This window comes from Onychomys torridus, chromosome 22 (assembly GCF_903995425.1).
Source record: "Onychomys torridus chromosome 22, mOncTor1.1, whole genome shotgun sequence".
Lineage (NCBI taxonomy): Eukaryota > Metazoa > Chordata > Mammalia > Rodentia > Cricetidae > Onychomys > Onychomys torridus.
Genome location: NC_050464.1, coordinates 30,696,297 through 30,718,020, shown reverse-complemented (window position 1 = coordinate 30,718,020; position 21,724 = coordinate 30,696,297). Strand labels below are relative to the sequence as shown.

General features: G+C 53.3%; 2 protein-coding genes across 6 annotated transcripts in view; one reads left to right on the top strand and one right to left on the bottom strand.

Moving 5' to 3' along the window:
* Nucleotides 1–12,420: 12,420 nt before the first annotated feature.
* Nucleotides 12,421–21,724, top strand: part of Myl2 (myosin light chain 2) — a 13,443-nt gene continuing 4,139 nt past the window's right edge. The window contains exons 1-7 of one of the 2 annotated variants that reach the window (XM_036172512.1): nucleotides 12,421–12,464; nucleotides 13,124–13,213; nucleotides 14,632–14,707; nucleotides 16,131–16,235; nucleotides 17,297–17,375; nucleotides 17,458–17,506; nucleotides 18,990–19,112. In XM_036172512.1, coding sequence (XP_036028405.1) covers nucleotides 12,462–12,464; nucleotides 13,124–13,213; nucleotides 14,632–14,707; nucleotides 16,131–16,235; nucleotides 17,297–17,375; nucleotides 17,458–17,506; nucleotides 18,990–19,088 — 501 coding nt within the window. In that variant the 5' untranslated portion in view covers nucleotides 12,421–12,461 and the 3' untranslated portion in view covers nucleotides 19,089–19,112. Of the gene's footprint in view, nucleotides 12,465–13,123; nucleotides 13,214–14,377; nucleotides 14,390–14,631; nucleotides 14,708–16,130; nucleotides 16,236–17,296; nucleotides 17,376–17,457; nucleotides 17,507–18,989; nucleotides 19,113–21,724 lie in introns of those variants that run through there. The other variant, XM_036172514.1, reaches the window with a different exon arrangement.
* The window catches only part of Ccdc63 (coiled-coil domain containing 63), a 21,102-nt gene continuing 19,592 nt past the window's right edge, over nucleotides 20,215–21,724 (bottom strand). For 2 of the 4 annotated variants that reach the window (XM_036172511.1, XM_036172510.1), the window contains 2 exons: nucleotides 21,391–21,598; nucleotides 20,246–20,438 (listed from right to left, as the gene is read on the bottom strand). In XM_036172511.1, coding sequence (XP_036028404.1) covers nucleotides 20,270–20,438; nucleotides 21,391–21,598 — 377 coding nt within the window. In that variant the 3' untranslated portion in view covers nucleotides 20,246–20,269. Of the gene's footprint in view, nucleotides 20,439–21,390; nucleotides 21,599–21,724 lie in introns of all 4 variants that reach the window. The other 2 variants (XM_036172508.1, XM_036172509.1) reach the window with 2 other exon arrangements.

The following is a 21,724-nucleotide window of genomic DNA, read 5'->3' as shown; positions in this document are numbered from 1 at the left end:
CCGGGTGTTGCTAAGGAAATCCACAGGGGCAGGAATTCCTTACCTGAAACCATCGAGGAAGTTCAATCCAGGAAGAATGAGGCCGAAACTTTGCATAATCTTTCTAGTAATGTCCGTGGAATCTAGGAGTTCCAGGGCCAGGGACAAAGGCCTGGGGCCCTGCGTTCCACATAATCAGGGTATTTAGGGACTGGATTTGAGGAACAGAATGTCCAACTTTGGTAGACATTGCTTTTTTTCTTCAGTAGAACGTAATGAGTCACATGACCTGTTCCAATCTGTTCTTGGGCCTGTGACACTTTTAATCCCAGCACTCAGGAGGCAGAGGCAGGCAGATCTCTGTGAGTTCGAGGCCAGTTTGATCTACAGAGCAAGTTCCAGGACAACCAGAACTATTGCACAGAGAAATACTGTCTCAAAAAAACAAATAAATAGGGGGGCTGGAGAGATGGCTCAGAGGTTAAGAACACCAACTGCTCTTCTAGAGGTCCTGAGTTCAATTCCCAGCAACCACATGGTGGCTCACAACCATCTGTAATGAGATCTGGTGCCCCCTTCTGTATATATATAATTAATAAATAAATCTAAAAAAAATGAAAGTCTTTAAAAACAAAAACAAATAAATAGGGCTGGAGAGATGGCTCAGAAGTTAAGAGCACTTGCTGCTCTTCCAGAGGTCCTGAGTTCAATTCCCAGCAACCATATGGTGGCTCACAACCATCTGTAATGAGATCTAGCGCCCTCTTCTGGCGGGTGGGGATACATGCAGACATTGGGGTGGGGGGGTTGAGACGAGTTTCTCTGTATAGCTTTGCACCTTTCCTGGAACTAGCTCTGTAACCAGGCTGGCCTAAACTCACAGAGATCTGCCTGCCCTGCCTCCTGAGTGTGGGATTAAAGGCGAGCGCCACCACCGCCTGGCTTCGAATTTAAGCTTTATTGTTGTGACTCCCGTGAGGGACACTGAACAGCCAGAAAAGTCAGAGGCTGCGCTGATGGGGGTATGAGCCCAGGAATGCTGGCAGCTGCCGGGAGCTGGAAGGGGTGAGGAAGAGACTGTCCCCACATCCACAGCAGGACGCAGCCCTCTGTCTGATTTCTATTTCTGACCGCCAACCCTGCAGGTAGCAAGCTTGGCTGCTAGACCACCGGGTTTACCACTGTATTTTTGTAACGGCAGTGGGAAATTGATACCCTCGCTTTGCACTTGGTTGTTTCGGGAGTTTCTGACAGTTCCGTTCAGGGGCTCCTGATTCTCTGAGCTCAGTGGGTCTCGGAAACTTCTAGGCTGCAGAAATCTCACAAACAGCAAGAATGTGGGGCCACAGGGTGGGTGTCACCTAAGAGCCTAGGGACAGAGCGTATCAGCCCTGTGTGGCCTCAACCATGAACTGTGAGGAGGAAGCTGAGTCCCCTGCATGGACCCACCCCGGGTCTCCCCAGCATCCTCCCTCAAGGACCAGCCTCTGATCGGGGAGTTCAGAACCTTGTATCTCCAGCCCATGTGGCTCTGTGTCCCAGCTGAGCTACCGTGATCCCAGAATCCTCTGGTCTCCTTCACTGAGTTCAACAGCCCAAGGGACATTAGCACATCCATGTTTAACAGAAGGAACAGGCGCCTGCAGAGGCCATTGGAGGTCCGTGGAGGCTCAGGTTCTGAGGCCCTCAGGCCAGGGGGTCTTCACCAGATCACCAGAATGTTTCCCACAGGCAACATAAACCAGCTCCTCAGACAACTCAATGGAAAAGTGGCCCACGGGGACAGGTCACTTCTGTGGGCCCAAGGCTCAGGGTCACCCCTGACCTCAACCTCCACCCTCATACAATGATTGTGAGTTAACTCCTTTCTCAGCCACCACAGCTCCTGGCCTTAATACAGTCTCCAGAAGCCAAGGAGTGGGGTTTTGTTCAATTGGTTGTGCATTGTTTTGTTGACAGTCATATAGCCCAGGCTGGCCTTGAACCTGAACTCACTATGTAGTCAAGGATGACCATGAACTGATCCTCCTGCCTCAGTGTCCTGGGGTGCTGGGGTAACAGGTGTATGTCATTTCCTCTCCCTTCCCTTTCTTTCTTGTGTGTGTGTGTGTGTGTGTGTGTGTGTGTGTGTGTGTGTGTGTGTCAGATTCCCTGGAATTGAAGTTACAGACAGGTGTGATCTGCCATGTGGGTGCTGGGAATCGAACTCAGGTCTCTGGAAGAGCAGCCAGTGCTCTTAACTGCTGAGCCATCTCTCCAGCCCCCTTCTTTCTAATAGCGATGTGGCACATGCTTGTGCCCCACAGATAGAGACCATCCGGCCTCTGAAGGAAATGACGGACGGTCACTTCCCGAAGGCTGGGCTGCCGGTCTCATCCTTGTCATCCCAGCACTCAGAGGAGGAGGAGGAGGATCAAGATTCCAAAGTTAGCCTCGCTATGTAATGAGTTCAAGGCCAGTCTGAGTGCAAGAAATGAAAAAAACCCGGATTTCCTGTTTGTAGTCTTTGAGTTCAAGGCTAACCTCAGCTACAATACCAGTTCAAGGCCAGCCTGAGGTTCCTGAGCTGGGTCTCAAAAAGAAAAGGAGTTGGTGTAGTGACACACTCTGGTCCTCCCCGCACTTGGGGGACAGAGGCTACTCCACCACTGCCCCAGCAGCAGGCCTGCTCTCGAGCTCATTTTATTCATATCTGAGTGGACACCCAAAGGCTAAGGTGACCTCGCTCCCGTGGGGTGGCTGGAGACTTGAATGTGAGTATGGTGGTTTGTCATTTTTCGGTCGGTCAAACAGTGCCTGCCGCCAAGAAGCATTTTGGCCAAAGTAGACGGGACCGGAGAGGCCAGTGAGAAGGCCCCACCCTCGGGAGCTGGCTGTCCATCACACCGCCTGCTCAGAGAGTGAACACCTGGGGGTCGGGTGGGGACCCAAAGCAGAGAAGGGAGGCAGAGGACGAGGTGGGTGACGTTTGAGCAAAGATGGGGCGCACCAGAGGCTGCCCAAGGTGCGCAGGTGCAAAGGCCTTGAGGTACCAGGGAGCCTGGATACACGGGCTGAATGCTCCCGCTCCCCTCCTCCCTCCTGGGTTCCTTTTTCCATTAGACAAAGACAGACGTGTGTGGCGGACGGAGAGCACACAGCATCACTCCCAGGCCAGGCCCCAGCCGCTGTCTCTTTAACCTTGAGGGCATTTTTGGGTCTCACGTGTCAACCCAGGGCGGTGGAGCAGCTCTTACTTCAGAAGAACGGCAGGGGTGGGGGGGCTTAGGTGGCCTCTGCCTCACCTACAACTGCCAAAAGTGGTCATGGGGTTATTTTTAACCCCAAGGAAGAGGTATTTATTGTTCCACCGCAGGGCAGCCAGGAGGCTCTTCGAATTCTCAGAGGCGCAGAGCCAGCTCCAGACACCTAGGTGAGGGCCCAGTGGACCCTGATGGGAAGATGCAGGGTGAGCAGCCAAAAGGCACCCTTCCCAAGCCAAGGACCCACTGGAAGAGGAGGAGGCTCTCACAAGACCCCCCAGCCCTGATGGATGAGCACCCTGCGCCAGCCATGCACGGGGACTCCACTCAGTGTCCCCAGGGAGCCACAAGAGCTTGCAGGGGACTTGCAAAAATCCAATACAAGAGGGGGAGATTCTGGTTTGGTTTGATTTGGGTTTGGGTTTTTCTTGTTTTTTTGTTTTCCATTCAGGGAGCCAGGAAAGGGTTTTCTGGTTCTATCTTTTGAACTTGCCCATGTTGAAAGGTTCGCCCTTGTAGTGTTGGTAGGTGTCTGCTGCTCTCAGAACAGGTGGTCCCTAACTGTTCACTAGTCAGAGACGGACAGTGGCTAGGGGCACAGACTGTGGAGTTTCTGTGGCTGTGTGACCTGGCCTAAGTGACTTAACCTCTCTGGGCCTCCAGTCTGTCTCTTTGGTGGACAGGAGGGCGTTAGATAATGTTTGAATGCTTTTAGGCTCATTTTCCTCTTCACGTTGCCTGGGCAAAGGAGACCCACTCAACCAGGTGACTGGGCCTGGCCAGGGCTCAGCGGTGTCTAATGGGTGCTTCCTCCCCAGGCACCGAAGAAAGCAGAAGAGGGTAGAGGGCGGGCAGCTCCATATGTCTTCTCCATGTTTGAGCAGACCCAGATCCAGAGTTTCAAGGAGGTGGGTGTGGCAGCCCCCTCCCCAGATGGAAGGACACCGAGCCCGGGAAACGACCTGCGTGCCCACAATGCCAGGCTCATCCAGACACGAACCCCTGGACAAAGACTTGGTCTTAGTAACTTCTGTGGATTATCAAAAACAAAGGGCAACCCCCCTCCCTGACATGCAGGGGATTTTCCAGAAAGGCACAGAACAGAGTAGGTGCTGGGCATCCCCCCCCCCACTGCCTGGCCATCCCTGCTCAAGGTAGATCCCCCACGTGTCCTAAACATCCTCAGTCACCTCCTGTGCTTTGCGTGGGTGAGGGGCAAAAAGTGAGCGACAAGAGAGGAGGAGAGAGATGCAGCAGGTGGGTAGGAGGGCCACGTCCAGCCCCTGGTCCTTCCCGATCCTCCCTGCTGGTCCTGGTGTGCTGGGCTGGGCAGCAGGCCATCCGTCCGCGCCCACCACTGTCTTGTCCCTGCATGTTAACCGTGGAGAACGTCCTGTTCCATCCGCCAAAGCGGGACGGGTGGGGCTGCCTGGGACAATTGAGTGCGGTTTCTGGTGATGCCTTCTGCTCTCATCGTGGGCCTGTGCCTTGCTGTTGCCCTCTGATCCTAACAGAAGTGGTAAAGGGAAGCCACTGGCCATGGCCAAGATGGACAGGCTCAGAGCCGTGTCTGGCAGTGCCACGTGGTCCTCGCTCCTCCCACCTGGCCCTTGGTGTGTGTTGTTTGGGGGGGTGTCACAGAAGCACTTTTAGACAATGTTCTAAGGTGGTACCTGATAACTCAGAAGGCAGAAGCACCATCTCCTGCAGGTCACTGAGAAACCTCAGGACACCCCTGTCACCCCCCCCAAAGTAAACTTGTGGTCCGTTCCCTCCCAGAGCACCCTGGCAGCCAGTGGCCCATGTTCCATTTTAGTGGACTTGCTCCCTTGTGAAATCCTGCCTTGAGGGTCCATCCTGGCTCTGACAAGGATCGAACCTCTGTTCCTTTCAGGGCTAAACCATATTCCATCATGTGATCCTCCAATATCTCATTCCTGCCTCAGAATGTTCTGGACAGGGTTTCTGTTTTCAAGATGAGGTTTCTCTCTGTAGCCCTGGCTGTCCTGGAACTCGCTCTGTAGACCATGCTGGCCTTGAACTCAGAGAGACCCACCTGCATCTGCCTCCCGAGTGCTGGGATTAAAGGCATGTGCAACACCGCCTGGCTTCGGGACAGGGTTTTATGGGCCATGTCTTTGATTCTCTAAGCTGGAGGCCTAACAGGGAGACTGTAAGTTTAACTCAACTCAGGCCTGTTCTAATCCTTCAGTCCCCTTCTGTGCTATGGACCTGAAGTTCCCAGAAACCCCTCCTTCACTTCCCACCCCCACTCCCCCCCGGCCCCCTCAGCTGAGTGCTCCCTGCTCCACAGGCCTTCACACATCATAATGGACCAGACAGGGATGGCTTTATTGACAAGAATGACCTGAGGGACCACATTGCTGCGGCGCTAGGTATGTGGCATGACCCCTGGACAGGGGTTGCCTTCCCAGCCAAGGTAGGGGGGTGGGGGTGCCGGGTACGGGCATCAAAAGAAGCCAAGAGCCCATCTGTCATCTGCCAAAGTGTCAGCTGCCACCAGCCTTGGAGTAATTCCAGTGGCCTTTACCTGCTTTCTCCTTTCTCCTTTCACCCAGCGGAGTGTGTCAGGGTGGGGGGAGTAGGGAGACAGATTTATAAAACCATTCCTGGCTCATACTAGAAAATTCAAAGTACTGCAGAAGAGAGTATAGGAGAAAAACAGAATTACCCAGAAGGCAATGTGCCCGTCACCAACTTCAATCTCAATCCTGTGAAATCCTTCCAGATATCTGTTTTTTCAAGTTATTGGAGTCACCCCGTTTGGGAATTTTTGGGCTTATTTAACATCTCAACAGAGTGGAGCCTGCCTCCCGGTATTCCACTGGTTCATCCTCAGAACTCAGGCCCCCAAGAACAGCTCGGGAGTTTGTACGCTGTGCACATTCACCTTTGTGGCTGCTCCCCACTTTTATTTTAAAAACATAGTCTTAAGAAGGGGATAGCTTCAGCCGGGCGGTGGTGGCGCTCGCCTTTAATCCCAGCACTCGGGAGCAGAGGCAGGGTGGATCTCTGTGATTTTGAGGTAGCCTGGTCTACAGAGTGAGATCCAGAAAAGGCACAAAAGCTACACAGAGAAACCCTGTCTCGGGAAAAAAAAGGGGGGGCGCTTTGCCTAGTTTGCACAAAGGCAGTGGCTGGTGGCAGGATGGAGAGCGGGTATGTGATACCGCATAGCTGTGGGTACAGCAGACCTGACAAGGAGTCCCTTGGTGATTGGGACACAGCAGCTCTAACCCCGCATCTCAGAACACACCTTAACTTACGGCGCATTTGTCTTACGAATGTTAAAAGGTTTCAGGCCTGAAGACATTATTTATTCATTTAATGAGCCCAGGTCTTGTGTAGCCCAGGCTAGCCTCAACCTCACTATGTAGCCCTAGGAGACCTTGAAACTTCTGGTTCTCCCTAGTGCTTAGATTACAGGCATTCGCCCCACACCTGGTTGATGTGGTGCTGGGGGAACCATGTCCCCCAGCCTTGAGGACACTGTTTTAGCCATCCCACCTCACGTCGATGCTGGCTAAGCTGCTAGAGAACACTGCTGGGAACATCTGCCCTAGGTCTGTCTGTCCTGCCTCCCTTCTCTTCTGTCTGTCTCTCTGTCTCTGTCTCTCCTCTCTCTCTCTCTCTCTCTCTCTCTCTCTCTCTCTCTCTCTTCACACACCACACAATACACACACACACACACACACACCACACACACACACACACACACCCTCTGTCCCTGATGGTTCCCAACCCAGCTTCCTGGAAGCTGGATCACAAGGCGAGCCACTGTCCCTCCCAGCTCTGAGCTCCGGTGTCTCCCACAGGAACGTGTGAATGTGAAAAATGAAGAGATTGATGAAATGATCAAGGAGGCTCCAGGTCCAATTAACTTCACTGTGTTCCTCACCAATGTTTGGGGAGAAACTTAAAGGTGAGCTCATGTGTGTGAGCATGATGTGTGCATGTGGTGTGTGTGTGTGTGTGTGTGTGTGTGTCTGTGTCTGTGTCTGTGTCTATGTCTGTGTGTCTGTGTGTCTGTCTGTCCTCCCACAACTGGATCTGCACAGGTCACCTGCAGCCATAGCACAGAGTAAGTACATGTTAGCTACTACCTACCATCATTTAACAACAACCATGTTCTAAGATGAGCACTGCCTGCTTGTCCATAGGCTGAAGGATGCCAAGGTTTGGTCTGGTGAAGTCATCTGTCCAAGTTCCCCCCTTTGCCCCCCAGAAAGCTGATCTGGAACCCCAGCATCCAATGATTGTAGCTCTCTAGGAGGTCAAAGTCAATTGCTAAGCAATTTTAACTGTCAGGCAAGGACGGGAGAGTGGTCCAGAGGGGCCATCAGGGTGGGACGTAGAGGAAAGAATTGGAATAGTGTGTGAAGTGTGGGGGTAGGGTGGTGAGAGAGGGGAGACCCCACAGTAATTGTCAGCCACTCCCATGGGTAAGATCTAGGGCAGGATTAGAGGGCACTGTATTCACAAGGCATCTTAGGGGCAGAATAGAAAAACATTTTGGCGGCGGGGGTGGTGGTGGGGGCAGGGCTTTGGGTCTGGGAATCCAGGGAGGGGGAGGGTTAGAAATGAAAAAAAGAGTTGGGGGACAGAAAGGCACACGGAGAACTTCACACTCAGTGTCCTGTGTCAGAACCGACTTGAGCCGGGCATTGGTGGCTCACGCCTGTAATCCCAGCATTGGGGAGGCAGAGGCAGGCGGATCTCTGTGAGTTCGAGGCCAGCCTGGGCTACAGAGATAATCCAGGAAAGACTCCAAAGCTACAGAGAAACCCTGTCTCGAAAAAAAAAAAAGAGCGGACTTGACTGAACGCGGCTCGGCTGTGCCCAGGAGCGTTCTAGAATGTTGAAGGCAGTTCTGCGTGTCCACCTTCTAGGGGAAACTGAAATACAGAGCTGTGGGGCCTGGCAGAGCAGCACTCAGTGCCCAGTGGCCCCCAGCAGGGGGCTAATCCACCCCCCCCCCCCCCCCCCCATCCCGGCTACCCCCCATCCCGACTAGTTGGACCGCTGCTTTCCCAGGGGTAGCTGTCACCAACACCTTCAGAGTCTTGACAGGAGGGGAGATAAGCTATCCTTGGTGACAGCAGACAGCAGCCACAGCTCTAGGCTGGCAGGGCCTTTCTTCTACAAAGCTCGGACTCCATCACCCTCCTTTTTTTTTCCAAGACAGGGTTTCTCTGTGTAGTTTTGGTGACTGTCTTGGGTCTTGCTCTGTAGCCCAGGCTGGCTTCAACAGCACTGTGAGCCCAGGTGGAGATATCCGGTCCAGGTTCAGATGCAGGCCTTGACAGTGGGTCTCCATAGTACCCACAACCTGTGCAAAAAGGATCCTCTGCTTCCAAGCTTGCCTCCCCCTCCACCCCACCCCATCCCTCCCACCACCACCACCTCCATCAGAACAATCCCCAGTCCTGGGGGGAAAGTTAACAGGCTCTTCACCCCAACAGGAGTCCCCAGGTCAACACCCACAAAATAATCTGATTTTGTGCTTGTGACAACACCAAGAAGGTAACATCATTATCATGCCCACTCTACAGATGAGCACACCGAGGCTCAGAGAGGGCAAAAAACCTACCTGATGTCAGCATCTCAATGCCCAAGCAACAAGAATCAGAGGTGAATATCCCCCTGGCTCCGGTCTAGAAGGTGGCAGATGCTTGGTCACACTCTGGTCTGTGGGCCCAAGTCCTCTGTCTCCACCTCCCTAGAAGCCCAGACATTCCCAAGCAGTCTGAGTCACTTCAAGGACCTCTTCTTACTAAGCCACTAATCCCATCTCAGGGGGCCCATCCTCATGACCTCCTCTGACCTAAGTCACTTCTCACAGACCCAGCCTCCTAGTGCTACCAAATGTGGATTTGGGAATTAAATTCCCAACCCGGGACCTTCAGGGAGACATTTAACCCCCAGTATCCCCTGACTCCTGGTGTACACCGGATCCTGCACACAGTAGGGCTCCGATAAATGCTTAAAGTCCTTAGAATAGGGGTAAAATCATTTTTGTGTTTATAAATATGATTTACATTTTCCTCTCTCCTCATCTCTTAAAATTGTCAATGGGTAATTATTTGTGTGTGTGTGTGTGTGTGTGTGTGTGTGTGTGTGTGTGTGTGTGTGTGTGTCTGTGGTGTGAGCATGTGTGCAATGTGTACATGTGTGTGCTCACACTCAAGTGGGTTCAGGTACCTGCCATGTACACCTATATGTCTCTAAGAAGTCAGAGGTCAACCTTGGGGGTCATTTCTCAGAGGCCATCCATCTTATTTTTTGAGACAGGGTCTCTCACTGAGGCCTGGGACTCACTGTTTTTAGGCTGCACTTGCTGACCAGCAAGCCAGAGGAATCCTTCTGTCCATCTCCCTGAGATGGGCTCTCAGGCCCACATTGCCCCTGCCCAGCCTTTATGTGGGTTTCTGGGGTAGAATTCAGAACCTCATGCTGAGCCCTCTCCCCAGCTCCTGGATGGAGAAATAGATGTATATGCACACTAGTCAATAGAATTGGCCTTTATTTCTTTTGGGGGTCAGGAAGTATTTTCCTTTTGTTCTTTGGTGTATTTTTTTCCAGGAATTTAAGCTTTTGGGGTGGGGGGGTTGAGACAGAGTTTCTCTGTATAGCTTTGCACCTTTCCTGGAACTAGCTCTGTAAACCAGGCTGGCCTCAAACTCACAGAGATCTGCCTGGCCCTGCCTCCTGAGTGTGGGGATTAAAGGCGAGCGCCACCACCGCCTGGCTTCGAATTTAAGCTTTATTGTTGTGACTCCCTGTGAGGGACACTGAACAGCCAGAAAAGTCAGAGGCTGCGCTGATGGGGGTATGAGCCCAGGAATGCTGGCAGCTGCCGGGAGCTGGAAGGGGTGAGGAAGAGACTGTCCCCACATCCACAGCAGGACGCAGCCCTCTGTCTGATTTCTATTTCTGACCGCCAACCCTGCCAGGTAGCAAGCTTGGCTGCTAGACCACCGGGTTTACCACTGTATTTTTGTAACGGCAGTGGGAAATTGATACCCTCGCTTTGCACTTGGTTGTTCTGGAGTTTCTGACAGTTCCGTTCAGGGGCTCCTGATTCTCTGAGCTCAGTGGGTCTCGGAAACTTCTAGGCTGCAGAAATCTCACAAACAGCAAGAATGTGGGGCCACAGGGTGGGTGTCACCTAAGAGCCTAGGGACAGAGCGGTATCAGCCCCTGTGTGCCTCCACCATGAACTGTGAGGAGGAAGCTGAGTCCCCTGCATGGACCCACCCCGGGTCTCCCCAGCATCCTCCCTCAAGGACCCAGCCTCTGATCGGGGAGTTCAGAAACCTTGTATCTCCAGCCCATGTGGCTCTGTGTCCCAGCTGAGCTACCGTGATCCCAGAATCCTCTGGTCTCCTTCACTGAGTTCAACAGCCCAAGGGACAGTTAGCACATCCATGTTTAACAGAAGGAACAGGCGCCTGCAGAGGCCATTGGAGGTCCGTGGAGGCTCAGGTTCTGAGGCCCTCAGGCCAGGGGTCTTTCACCAGATCACCAGAATGTTTCCCACACAGCAACATAAACCAGCTCCTCAGACAACTCAATGGAAAAGTGGCCCACGGGGACAGGTCACTTCTGTGGGCCCAAGGCTCAGGGTCACGCCTGACCTCAACCTCCACCCTCATACAATGATTGTGAGTTAACTCCTTTCTCAGCCACCACAGCTCCTGGCCTTAATACAGTCTCCAGAAGCCAAGGGAGTGGGGTTTTGTTCAATTGGTTGTGCATTGTTTTGTTGACAGTCATATAGCCCAGGCTGGCCTTGAACCTGAACTCACTATGTAGTCAAGGATGACCATGAACTGATCCTCCTGCCTCAGTGTCCTGGGTGCTGGGGTAACAGGTGTATGTCATTTCCCTTCCCTTCCCTTTCTTTTCTTGTGTGTGTGTGTGTGTGTGTGTGTGTCAGATTCCCTGGAATTGAAGTTACAGACAGGTGTGATCTGCCATGTGGGTGCTGGGAATCGAACTCAGGTCCTCTGGAAGAGCAGCCAGTGCTCTTAACTGCTGAGCCATCTCTCCAGCCCCCTTCTTTCTAATAGCAGTATGTGGCCACATGCTTGTGCCCCACAGATAGAGACCATCCCGGCCTCTGAAGGAAATGACGGACGGTCACTTCCCGAAGGCTGGGCTGCCCGGTCTCATCCTTGTCATCCCAGCACTCAAGAGGAGGAGGAGGAGGATCAAGATTCCAAAGTTAGCCTCGGCTATGTAATGAGTTCAAGGCCAGTCTGAGTGCAAGAAATGAAAAAAACCCTGGATTTCCTGTTTGTAGTCTTTGAGTTCAAGGCTAACCTCGGCTACATACCAAGTTCAAGGCCAGCCTGAGGTTCCTGAGACTGGGTCTCAAAAAGAAAAGGAGTTGGTGTAGTGACACACTCTGGTCCTCCCCGCACTTGGGGGACAGAGGCTACTCCACCACTGCCCCCAGCAGCAGGCCTGCCTCTCGGAGCTCATTTTATTCATATCTGAGGTGGACACCCAAAGGCTAAGGTGACCTCGCTCCCGTGGGGTGGCTGGAGACTTGAATGTGAGTATGGTGGTTTGTCATTTTTCGGTCGGTCAACAAGTGCCTGCCGCCAAGAAGCATTTTGGCCAAAGTAGACGGGACCGGGAGAGGCCAGTGAGAAGGCCCCACCCTCGGGAGCTGGCTGTCCATCACACCGCCTGCTCAGAAGAGTGAACACTGGGGGTCGGGTGGGGACCCAAAGCAGAGAAGGGAGGCAGAGGACGAGGGTGGGTGACGTTTGAGCAAAGATGGGGCGCACCAGAGGCTGCCCAAGGTGCGCAGGTGCAAAGGCCTTGAGGTACCAGGGAGCCTGGATACAGGGCTGAATGCTCCCGCCTCCTCCTCCTCCTCCTGGGTTCCTTTTCCATTAGACAAAGACAGACGTGTGTGGCGGACGGAGAGCACACAGCATCACTCCCAGGCCAGGCCCCAGCCGCTGTCTCTTTAACCTTGAGGGCATTTTTGGGTCTCACGTGTCAACCCAGGCGGTGGAGCAGCTCTTACTTCAGAAGAACGGCATGGGGTGGGGGGGCTTAGGTGGCCTCTGCCTCACCTACAACTGCCAAAAGTGGTCATGGGGTTATTTTTAACCCCAAGGAAGAGGTATTTATTGTTCCACCGCAGAGGCGAGCCAGGAGGCTCTTCGAATTCTCCAGAGGCAGCAGCCAGCTCCAGACACCATGGTGAGTGGCCAGTGGACCCTTGAGGGAAGATGCAGGGTGAGCAGCCAAAAGGCACCCTTCCCCCAAGCCAAGGACCCCACTGGAAGAGGAGGGAGGCTCTCACAAGACCCCCAGCCCTGGATGGATGAGCACCCTGCGCCAGCCATGCACGGGGACTCCACTCAGTGTCCCCAGGGAGCCACAAAGAGCTTGCAGGGGACTTGCAAAAATCCAATACAAGAGGGGGAGATTTCTGGTTTGGTTTGATTTGGGTTTGGGTTTTCTTGTTTTTGTTTTCCATTCAGGGAGCCAGGAAAGGGTTTTCTGGTTCTATCTTTTGAACTTGCCCATGTTGAAAGGTTCGCCCTTGTAGTGTTGGGTAGGTGTCTGCTGCCTCTCAGAACAGGTGGTCCCTAACTGTTCACTAGTCAGAGACGGACAGTGGCTAGGGGCACAGACTGTGTGAGTTTCTGTGGCTGTGTGACCTGGCCTAAGTGACTTAACCTCTCTGGGCCTCCAGTTCCTGTCTCTTTGGTGGACCAGAGGAGGGCGTTAGATAATGTTTGAATGCTTTTAGGCTCATTTTCTCTCTCACGTTGCCTGGGCAAAGGAGACCCACTCACCAGGTGACTGGGCCTGGCCCAGGGCTCAGCGGTGTCTAATGGGTGCTTCCTCCCCAGGCACCGAAGAAAGCCAAGAAGAGGGTAGAGGGCGGCAGCTCCAATGTCTTCTCCATGTTTGAGCAGACCCAGATCCAGGAGTTCAAGGAGGTGGGTGTGGCAGCCCCCCTCCCCAGATGGAAGGACACCGAGCCCGGGAAACGACCTGCGTGCCCACATGCCCAGGCTCATCCAGACACGAACCCCTGGACAAAGACTTGGTCTTAGTAACTTCTGTGGATTATCAAAAACAAAGGGCACCCCCCTCCCTGACATGCAGGGGATTTTCCAGAAAGGCACAGAACAGAGTAGGTGCTGGGCATCCCCCCCCCCCCACTGCCCTGGCCATCCCTGCTCAAGGTAGATCCCCACCTGTGTCCTAACATCCTCAGTCACTCCTGTGCTTTGCGTGGGTGAGGGGCAAAAAGTGAGCGACAAAGAGGAGGAGAGAGATGCAGCAGGGTGGTAGGAGGGCCACGTCCAGCCCCTGGTCCTTCCCGATTCTCTCCTGCCTGGTTCCTGGTGTGCTGGGCTGGGCAGCAGGGCCATCCGTCCGCGTCCACCACTGTCTTGTCCCTGCATGTTAACCGTGGAGAACGTCCTGTTCCATCCGCCAAAGCGGGACGGGTGGGGCTGCCTGGGACAATTGAGTGCGGTTCTGTGTGATGCCTTCTGCTCTCATCGGTGGGCCTGTGCCTTGCTGTCTGCACCTCTGATCCTAACAGAAGTGGTAAAGGGAAGCCACTGGCCATGGCCAAGATGGACAGGCTCAGAGCCGTGTCTGGCAGTGCCACGTGGTCCTCGCTCCTCCCACCTGGCCCTTGGTGTGTGTGTTTTGGGGGGGGGTGTCACAGAAGCACTTTTAGACATGTTCTAAGGTGGTACCTGATAACTCAGAAGGCAGAAGCACCATCTCCTGCAGGTCACTGAGAAACCTCAGGACACCCCTGTCACCCCCCCCAAAAGTAAACTTGTGGTCCGTTCCCTCCCAGAGCACCCTGGCAGCCAGTGGCCCATGTTCCATTTTAGTGGACTTGCTCCCTTGGTGAAATCCTGCCTTGAGGGTCCATCCTGGCTCTGACAAGGATCGAACCTCTGTTCCTTTTCAGGGCTAAACCATATTCCATCATGTGATCCTCAATATCTCATTCCTGCCTCAGAATGTTCTGGACAGGGTTTCTGTTTTCAAGATGAGGTTTCTCTCTGTAGCCCTGGCTGTCCTGGAACTCGCTCTGTAGACCATGCTGGCCTTGAACTCAGAGAGACCCACCTGCATCTGCCTCCCGAGTGCTGGGATTAAAGGCATGTGCAACCACCGCCTGGCTTCGGGACAGGGTTTTATGGGGCCATGTCTTTGATTCTCTAAGCTGGAGGCCTAACAGGGAGACTGTAGTTAACTCAACTCAGGCTGTTTCTAATCCTTCAGTCCCCTCTGTGCTGTGGACCCTGAAGTTCCCAGAAACCCCTCCTTCACTTCCCCACCCCCACCCCTCCCCGGCCCCCTCAGCTGAGTGCTCCCTGCTCCACAGGCCTTCACAATCATGGACCAGAACAGGGATGGCTTTATTGACAAGAATGACCTGAGGGACACATTTGCTGCGCTAGGTATGTGGCATGACCCCTGGACAGGGGTTGCCTTCCCACGCCAAGGTAGGGGGGTGGAGGGTGCGGGTACGGGCATCAAAAGAAGCCAAGAGCCCATCTGTCATCTGCCAAAGTGTCAGCTGCCACCAGCCTTTTGGAGTAATTCCAGTGGCCTTTACCTGCTTTCTCCTTTCCTTTCAACCCAGGGAGTGTGTCAGGGTGGGGTGGAGTAGGGAGACAGATTTTATAAAACATTCCTGGCTCATACTAGAAAATTCAAAGTACTCAGAAGAGAGTAAAGGAGAAAACAGAATTACCCAGAAGGCAATGTGCCCGTCACCACTTCAATCTCAATCCTTGAAATCCTTCCAGATATCTGTTTTTCAAGTTATTGGAGTCACCCCGTTTGGGATTTTGGCTTATTTAACATCTCAACAGAGTGAGCCTGCCTCCCGGTACCACCTGGTCTCATCCTCAGAACTCAGGCCCCCAAGAACAGCTCGGGGAGTTGTACGCTGTTGCACAATTCACCTTTGTGGCTGCTCCAGCTTTTATTTTAAAAACATAGTCTTAAGAAGGGGATAGCTCAGCCGGGCGGTGGTGGCGCTCGCCTTTAATCCCAGCACTCGGGAGGCAGAGGCAGGTGGATCTCTGTGAGTTTGAGGTCAGCCTGGTCTACAGAGTGAGATCCAGAAAAGGCACAAAGCTACACAGAGAAACCCTGTCTCGGGAAAAAAAAGGGGGGGCAGCTTTGCCTAGTTTGCACAAAGGCAGTGTGCTGTGGCAGGATGGAGAGCGGGTATGTGATACCGCATAGCTGTGGGTACAGCAGACCTGACAAGGAGCTCCCTTGGTGATTGGGGACACAGCCCTCTACCCGCATCTCAGAACACACCTTAACTTACGGGCATTTCTTACGAATGTTAAAGGTTTCAGGCCTGAAGACATTATTTATTCATTTAATGAGCCCAGGTCTTGTGTAGCCCAGGCTAGCCTCAACCTCACTATGTAGCCCTAGGAGACCTTGAACTTCTGGTTCTCCCTAGTGCTTAGATTACAGGCATTCGCCACCACACCTGGTTGATGTGGTGCTGGGGGAACCATGTCCCCAGCCTTGAGGACACTGTTTTAGCCATCCCACCTCACGTCAGATGCTGGCTAGCTGCTAGAGAACACTGCTGAGAACATCTGCCCTAGGTCTGTCTGTCTGCCTCCCTTCTCTCTGTCTGTCTCTCTGTCTCTGTCTCTCCTCTCTCTCTCTCTCTCTCTCTCTCTCTCTCTCTCTCTCTCTCTCACACACACACACATACACACACACACACACACACACACACACACACACACCCCTCTGTCCCTGATGGTTCCCAACCCAGCTTCCTGGAAGCTGGATCACAAGGGCAGCCACTGTCCCCTCCCAGCTCTGAGCTCCGGTGTCTCCCACTAGGACGTGTGAATGTGAAAAATGAAGAGATTGATGAAATGATCAAGGAGGCTCCAGGTCCAATTAACTTCACTGTGTTCCTCACAATGTTTGGGGAGAAACTTAAAGGTGAGCTCATGTGTGTGAGCATGAGTGTGTGCATGTGTGTGTGTGTGTGTGTGTGTGTGTGTGTTCACCTCTGGGCATGAAATAAGCTCTAGAAGAGACTGCATGGGCAAAAGGTGGGCAGCTCACAAGTGAAGAAGGACCCATTGAAAAGTAGCTGTGGAAGGGCTGGAGAGATGGCTCAGATGGTTAAGAGCACTGGCTGCTCTTCCAGAGGTCCTGAGTTCAATTCCCAGCAACCTCATGGTGGCTCACAACCATGTGTAACTCCAGTTCCAGGGGACCCAATGCTGTCTCTGGGCACCAGACACGCATGGAGTGCACAGACATAAATGCAAGCAAAAGACAAGATAAATAATAAAAAGAAAAATAGCGTAAAAACCAGGGCTGCTGCTTCAGCTGGTGGTGGGGCTGTTCCAGTAGGGGGCGCTGCTCCGGCGCAAGGCAGGGGAGCAGGGAAGAGGGGGGGAGGGGTGTGTGTGCAGAGGGGGCAGGAGGTGTTCCCCTAGCTAGGGTCACCCCTCTAGCAGGGGACAGGGCTCCAGCAAGGGGCTATTTCCAAGTCCTCTTTGCAGTCTTGGGCTGATCCACTTCAATTACTGACATTTTTGGTAGCACCTGACTGTCTGGCTCTGCTCTTACCCCTCAGGACATGGTGGGTTCAGAGACAGAAAGCCAACTTGCTTGGCGCTCCCCGCAGCCCACAAAGTCCAAGAGTCACAGTGCTCAGTCTTATTCTCGAAGCCTCTCTTGGATTTGACTTCCTGCTGTCATCTCAGCCTTCTTTAAGGATCATTTTTATTTACGTATATATGAGCGTGCACAGCACATGCGTGCAGTGCCCATGAGGGACAGAAGAGGTGGAGTTACAGGAAGTTGTGAGTTGCCATGTGTGTGCTCCAGAACAGCAAGCCAACTAAGTCCCCAGCCCTCTTGCAAACCCAGATCTCCCTGAGGGAAGTGCCCTTGCCCTGGCTCCTCTGGCTCAGGGGGACCTGGGTCTGCTTGCTGCGGCCCCAGTGGTTCCAGTCCCGACAGATGGGTGAGCCCACCTTCTCTTGCAGGGGCTGACCCTGAGGAGACCATTCTCAACGCATTCAAGGTGTTTGACCCTGAAGGCAAAGGGTCGCTGAAGGCTGACTAGTGAGTGGCTTCTGAGGGAGACGGGTCCCCCCTTCCCACCCCCGACATATGTCACCATCACCTGCTCTCTCCTCTCCTACAGTGTCCGGGAGATGCTGACCACACAAGCAGAGAGATTCTCCAAAGAAGAGGTACAGGGTCCCCAGTGTCCCCACCGCCCAGCCCCCTTCATAGGAGCTCTGTCTCACTCGGGTGTACATCACCCAAGAGACCCACCCCTCATCACTCATGCAACTCTAGACTTTAACCTCACTGTGCCTCAGTCTCCCCATCTGTCAAGAACAGAATCCTCTGCCGCACGCCACGGGGCTTGGTGGTCTTCACAGTGCACAGTACCATCACAGGGCCAGGGCACAATGTCTTTTGGTAGTTACAAGTTCAAGCCAGCCAGGCCTCATGACACAGGCCTGCCATCCCAGCTACCAGAGAAGCTGAGACAGGCGGATTGCAGGTTTCAGGCCTGCACAGGCTACAGAGTTCAAGGCCCACCTGTCACAGAATAAAAGGTTGACAAGGCAGAGGCCGTAGCTCAGAGTTAGAGCACTTGCCTGGTTCCATTCTCAACACTGAAAGAGAGAGAAAAGTGGGGGTGGGGTGGGTGGAGGGACCAATAGTAACCATTCAAAACCATGTGTGGGGGGGTTGCCTTTTAAGACAGGTCTCCGCTGGGCAGCGGTGGCACGCGCCTTTAATCCCAGCACTCGGGAGGCAGAGCCAGGTGGATCTCTGTGAGTTGGAGGCCAGCCTGGGCTGCAGAGAGAGATCCAGGACAGCCAGGGATACACAGAGAAACCCTGTCTCGAAAAACCAAAAAAAAAAAAAAAAAAAAAAAAAAAGACAGGGTCTCACTACACAGCCCTGACTGGCCTGGAACGTGCTACTTAATCCAGGTGACTTTAAATTCCCAATCCTCTTGTCTCTGCCCGGCTGTGATGGGATCACAGGCACCATTATGCCTGCTTCCTCCAATACCTTTTTTTTAATTTTAATTTTTATTTATTTATTTTTTTCAGAGCTGAGGACCGAACCCAGGGCCTTGTGCTTGCTAGGCAAGCGTTCAACCACTGAGCTAAATCCCCAACCCCGCTCCAATACTTTTTAAACAGGGAGACTGCATGTAAAATAACCCACCTTGATTTCTGGTTTCCCTCCAAGCATAGGCCCTCTCTGGGCACGTGACCACCACTGGTCTTCGGCCTACATTCAGCCACATTCCCTACCAGGCCCTCTCATACCCTAGCCTGACTTGCCTAGCTCCCTGTGCAGCCGGATGTCCCATTTTCTCCTGCAGGGTGTCTGGGGTGTCTAGGGGTCCTTGGGAGTCACCCTGGGGAATAGAGGCAGGGATGGTGATGCCCCAGGAGCTTGGGGACACAGACGCTCAGCCAGGACAGTAGCCTGGGCTGAGTGCCCAGGAAGCTGGACTTTCTAGACCTGCGGACTGCCTCTCCCACCTCAGTCCTGGTGATAGCTGTCACAGGGAAGACCTGGCTTGTGGAACGGGGTGGGGTAGGGTAGGGATTAGGGTGTCCTTTGGGTGTTTCCTGGGATCTCAGGCGCTCTCTGCCCCTTGCCGCTCTCCTTGTCCCTGTAACCCACTGTTCTTGCTCTCAGATCGACCAGATGTTCGCAGCCTTTCCCCCAGATGTCACGGGCAATCTAGATTACAAGAACTTAGTCCACATCATCACCCACGGGGAAGAGAAGGACTGAGTGAGCCCTGAGCCACAGCTTCAGGTGACCCACAGCCTGCTCTCCCACCCAGCCCCTGCCGCCCCAGCCTGCTGGTGCACACCATCCCAAGGCCATGTGCAAATAAACACCAAGTCTTGGATCTCTAGTCGTGGTGGCTGTCGGCTCATTGGGCCTGCGTAGCCAAACTCACAAAGTATTTGGGTTGTGTGAAGGCTGCAGGATTCTCGCTTCGGAAAACTAATGACTTTTGCCCAATGCAACAAAATCCCAGTACTCGGGAGGCAGAGGCAGGCAGAGCTCTGAGTTCGAGGCCAGCCTGGTCTACAGATGGAGTTCCAGGATGGCCAGGGCTACACAGAGACACCCTGTCTCAAAAAAAGAAGAAAAAGAAAAACAATCGGGTTCTAAAAGCTCAGACGTCCATGGGCCTCAGAAGCAGCTGTATCCAGGAGTGTTCAGTGCTAGCTAGCTCTGTCTCTTTGTCCCGAGACAGCCTTCCCTTAGCTCTGGAGCCCAGCCCTTAAAGGTGGGGGAGGTAGGGGGGTATGGCACAGCACTAACATGGTGGTGTACACCTTTAATCCCAGCACTTGGGAGGCAGGGACAGGAGGATGTCTGTGAGTTCCAGACTTAGACTGGTTTAAATAGTGAGTTCCAGGCTAGCCTGGGCTACATAGTGAGATCCTATCTCAAACAAACAAACTGGTGGCCGTCTCTGGCTCCCCTGACCGGGGCCTTTACACAGCCCTAGAGCTGAGTCCCCGTAGATGAACTAAAAATGGGAAGCCAACTTCAACAGAATCACTGGGATCAAGCATGATGACATCCCAGGCTAGCCTGGGTTTACACAGTCAGGCCCTGCCTGAGAGAGAAGGAGCCGACACCCCCATACCCAGGCTCAGATCCAGCCTTGCAGCCGATGAGGTCCCCATGGGCCCCTTGCAGGAAGCTGGGATTCAAAAGGTGGGTCCCCCAAACTCTGCACTCTCCATACCCCACCTGTGGCCTCAGGGACACCCATTCTTCCAGAAGCAATGAGGCTAGGACCCCGGATTTTGAACCCCATCCTTCTCACCCCCACCCCACCGCAAAGCTGGTTTCCAGCCCTCGGAGCTCCCCAGCATAGCAGATGCACAGGCCCTGGGGCTCAGGAAGCAAACATTTATTCTCTCTGGGTGTGGACCACAGTCACCTGCAGCTCAGCCTACCACCTTCTTCTTGGCCCTGAGTTCATCTGCCTTCTCCAACAGGGCGTCCTGCAGGTCCTTGCCACGGTCCTTCTGAAGGTAGTTCTCCAAGACCAGCTGCCGGAGGCTACTGTGGTCCAGGGGATATTCCACTGCACCCAGGACAGAGCACTGTGAGGAACTGGGAGGTGATGCCCAGCTCACTTCCTTCCCGGGGACAGTGCCTTACCAGTGCCAAGCAGAGATGTGCCCTCAGGGAATTCCCAAGCAAAAGTGGGGGACCCCACTGGTTTAATAGCAAGGACAAAGCTGGATGGCAATCTATTTGACTGCCAAGCTATTGCTACCCAGAGAGACATTCGTTTTTTGTGGCTGCATAGTGCTCCATTGTGTGTTTGTTAAGTTCTGACTAACTTAATGGTGCATGTGTGCGTGTGTATGAGTGTGCATGGGTGTGTGTGTAAGTGTATGAGTGTATATGTGTGTGAGTATGTGTATGAGTGTGTATATGTGTGTGCATGGGTATATGTGTGTAAGTGTATGAGAGTGTATATGTGTGTGAGTATGTGTATGAGTGTGTGTATGTGTGTAAGTGTATGAATGTATGTGTGAGTGTGTGTATAAGTGTGTATGTGCGTGCATGAGTGTGTGCATATGAGTGTGTGAATGAGTTGTGTTTGTGAGTGTATCTTATGAGTGTGAATGTGAATGAGTGTATGCAAGTAGGTTTGTGTGAGTATGTGCATATGACTGTGTGAATCTGTGATTATGAGTGTGTTATGAGTGTGAGTGTGTGTTTAAGAGTATGGTGTGAGTGTGTCTATGAGTGTGTTATGAGCGTGTGTGTGTGTGAGTGTGTGTGTGTGTGTGTGTGTGTGTGTGCAGGGCCCTTTGCTTGTTTCTGGTTTGGGGCTGTGGTGAATAAGTTTGTACTTGTACCCGACCTCTGTTTTCCATAAGGATCTATTCTTCTCTGTGTTTTCAAACGAGTGGCTGCAATGTGATGATCGCTCACACAGGGTGACGTGGCTCAATGAAGCAGTGAGGGAAACTGAGGCCTGGCACACAGACCCTGTAGGGACTCAGGCTCCTTAAGGCACTCCTGGCCTGCCTGGGTGGCATCGAGCAAGAACTCACCCTCTTCAAGCTTGTCACTGAAGGATTCTAACCCAAAGATGGGGGGCACGACCTTTGTGGGCTCGGGGGCCTTGAGGAGGGCAGAGCCGCCCCAGAAGGGGTTGACGAAGGGCTGTGGGACATCCACGTCGGGCCCCTCCGCCTCCTGCAGGCGCCGGAAGGACTCCAGAATCAGCAGGTCATTGGTCTTCTTCTCTATGATGGCTGGAAGACAACGGGGTCAAGGTCATGGCTGCGAGCCTGGCGGCCCCGGTTGTAATAAAGGGGGATGGGAGCTTGTGCTCTGGATGTTAGACATTCTGACCTTATTGGACACAGAAGTCTTTTTTT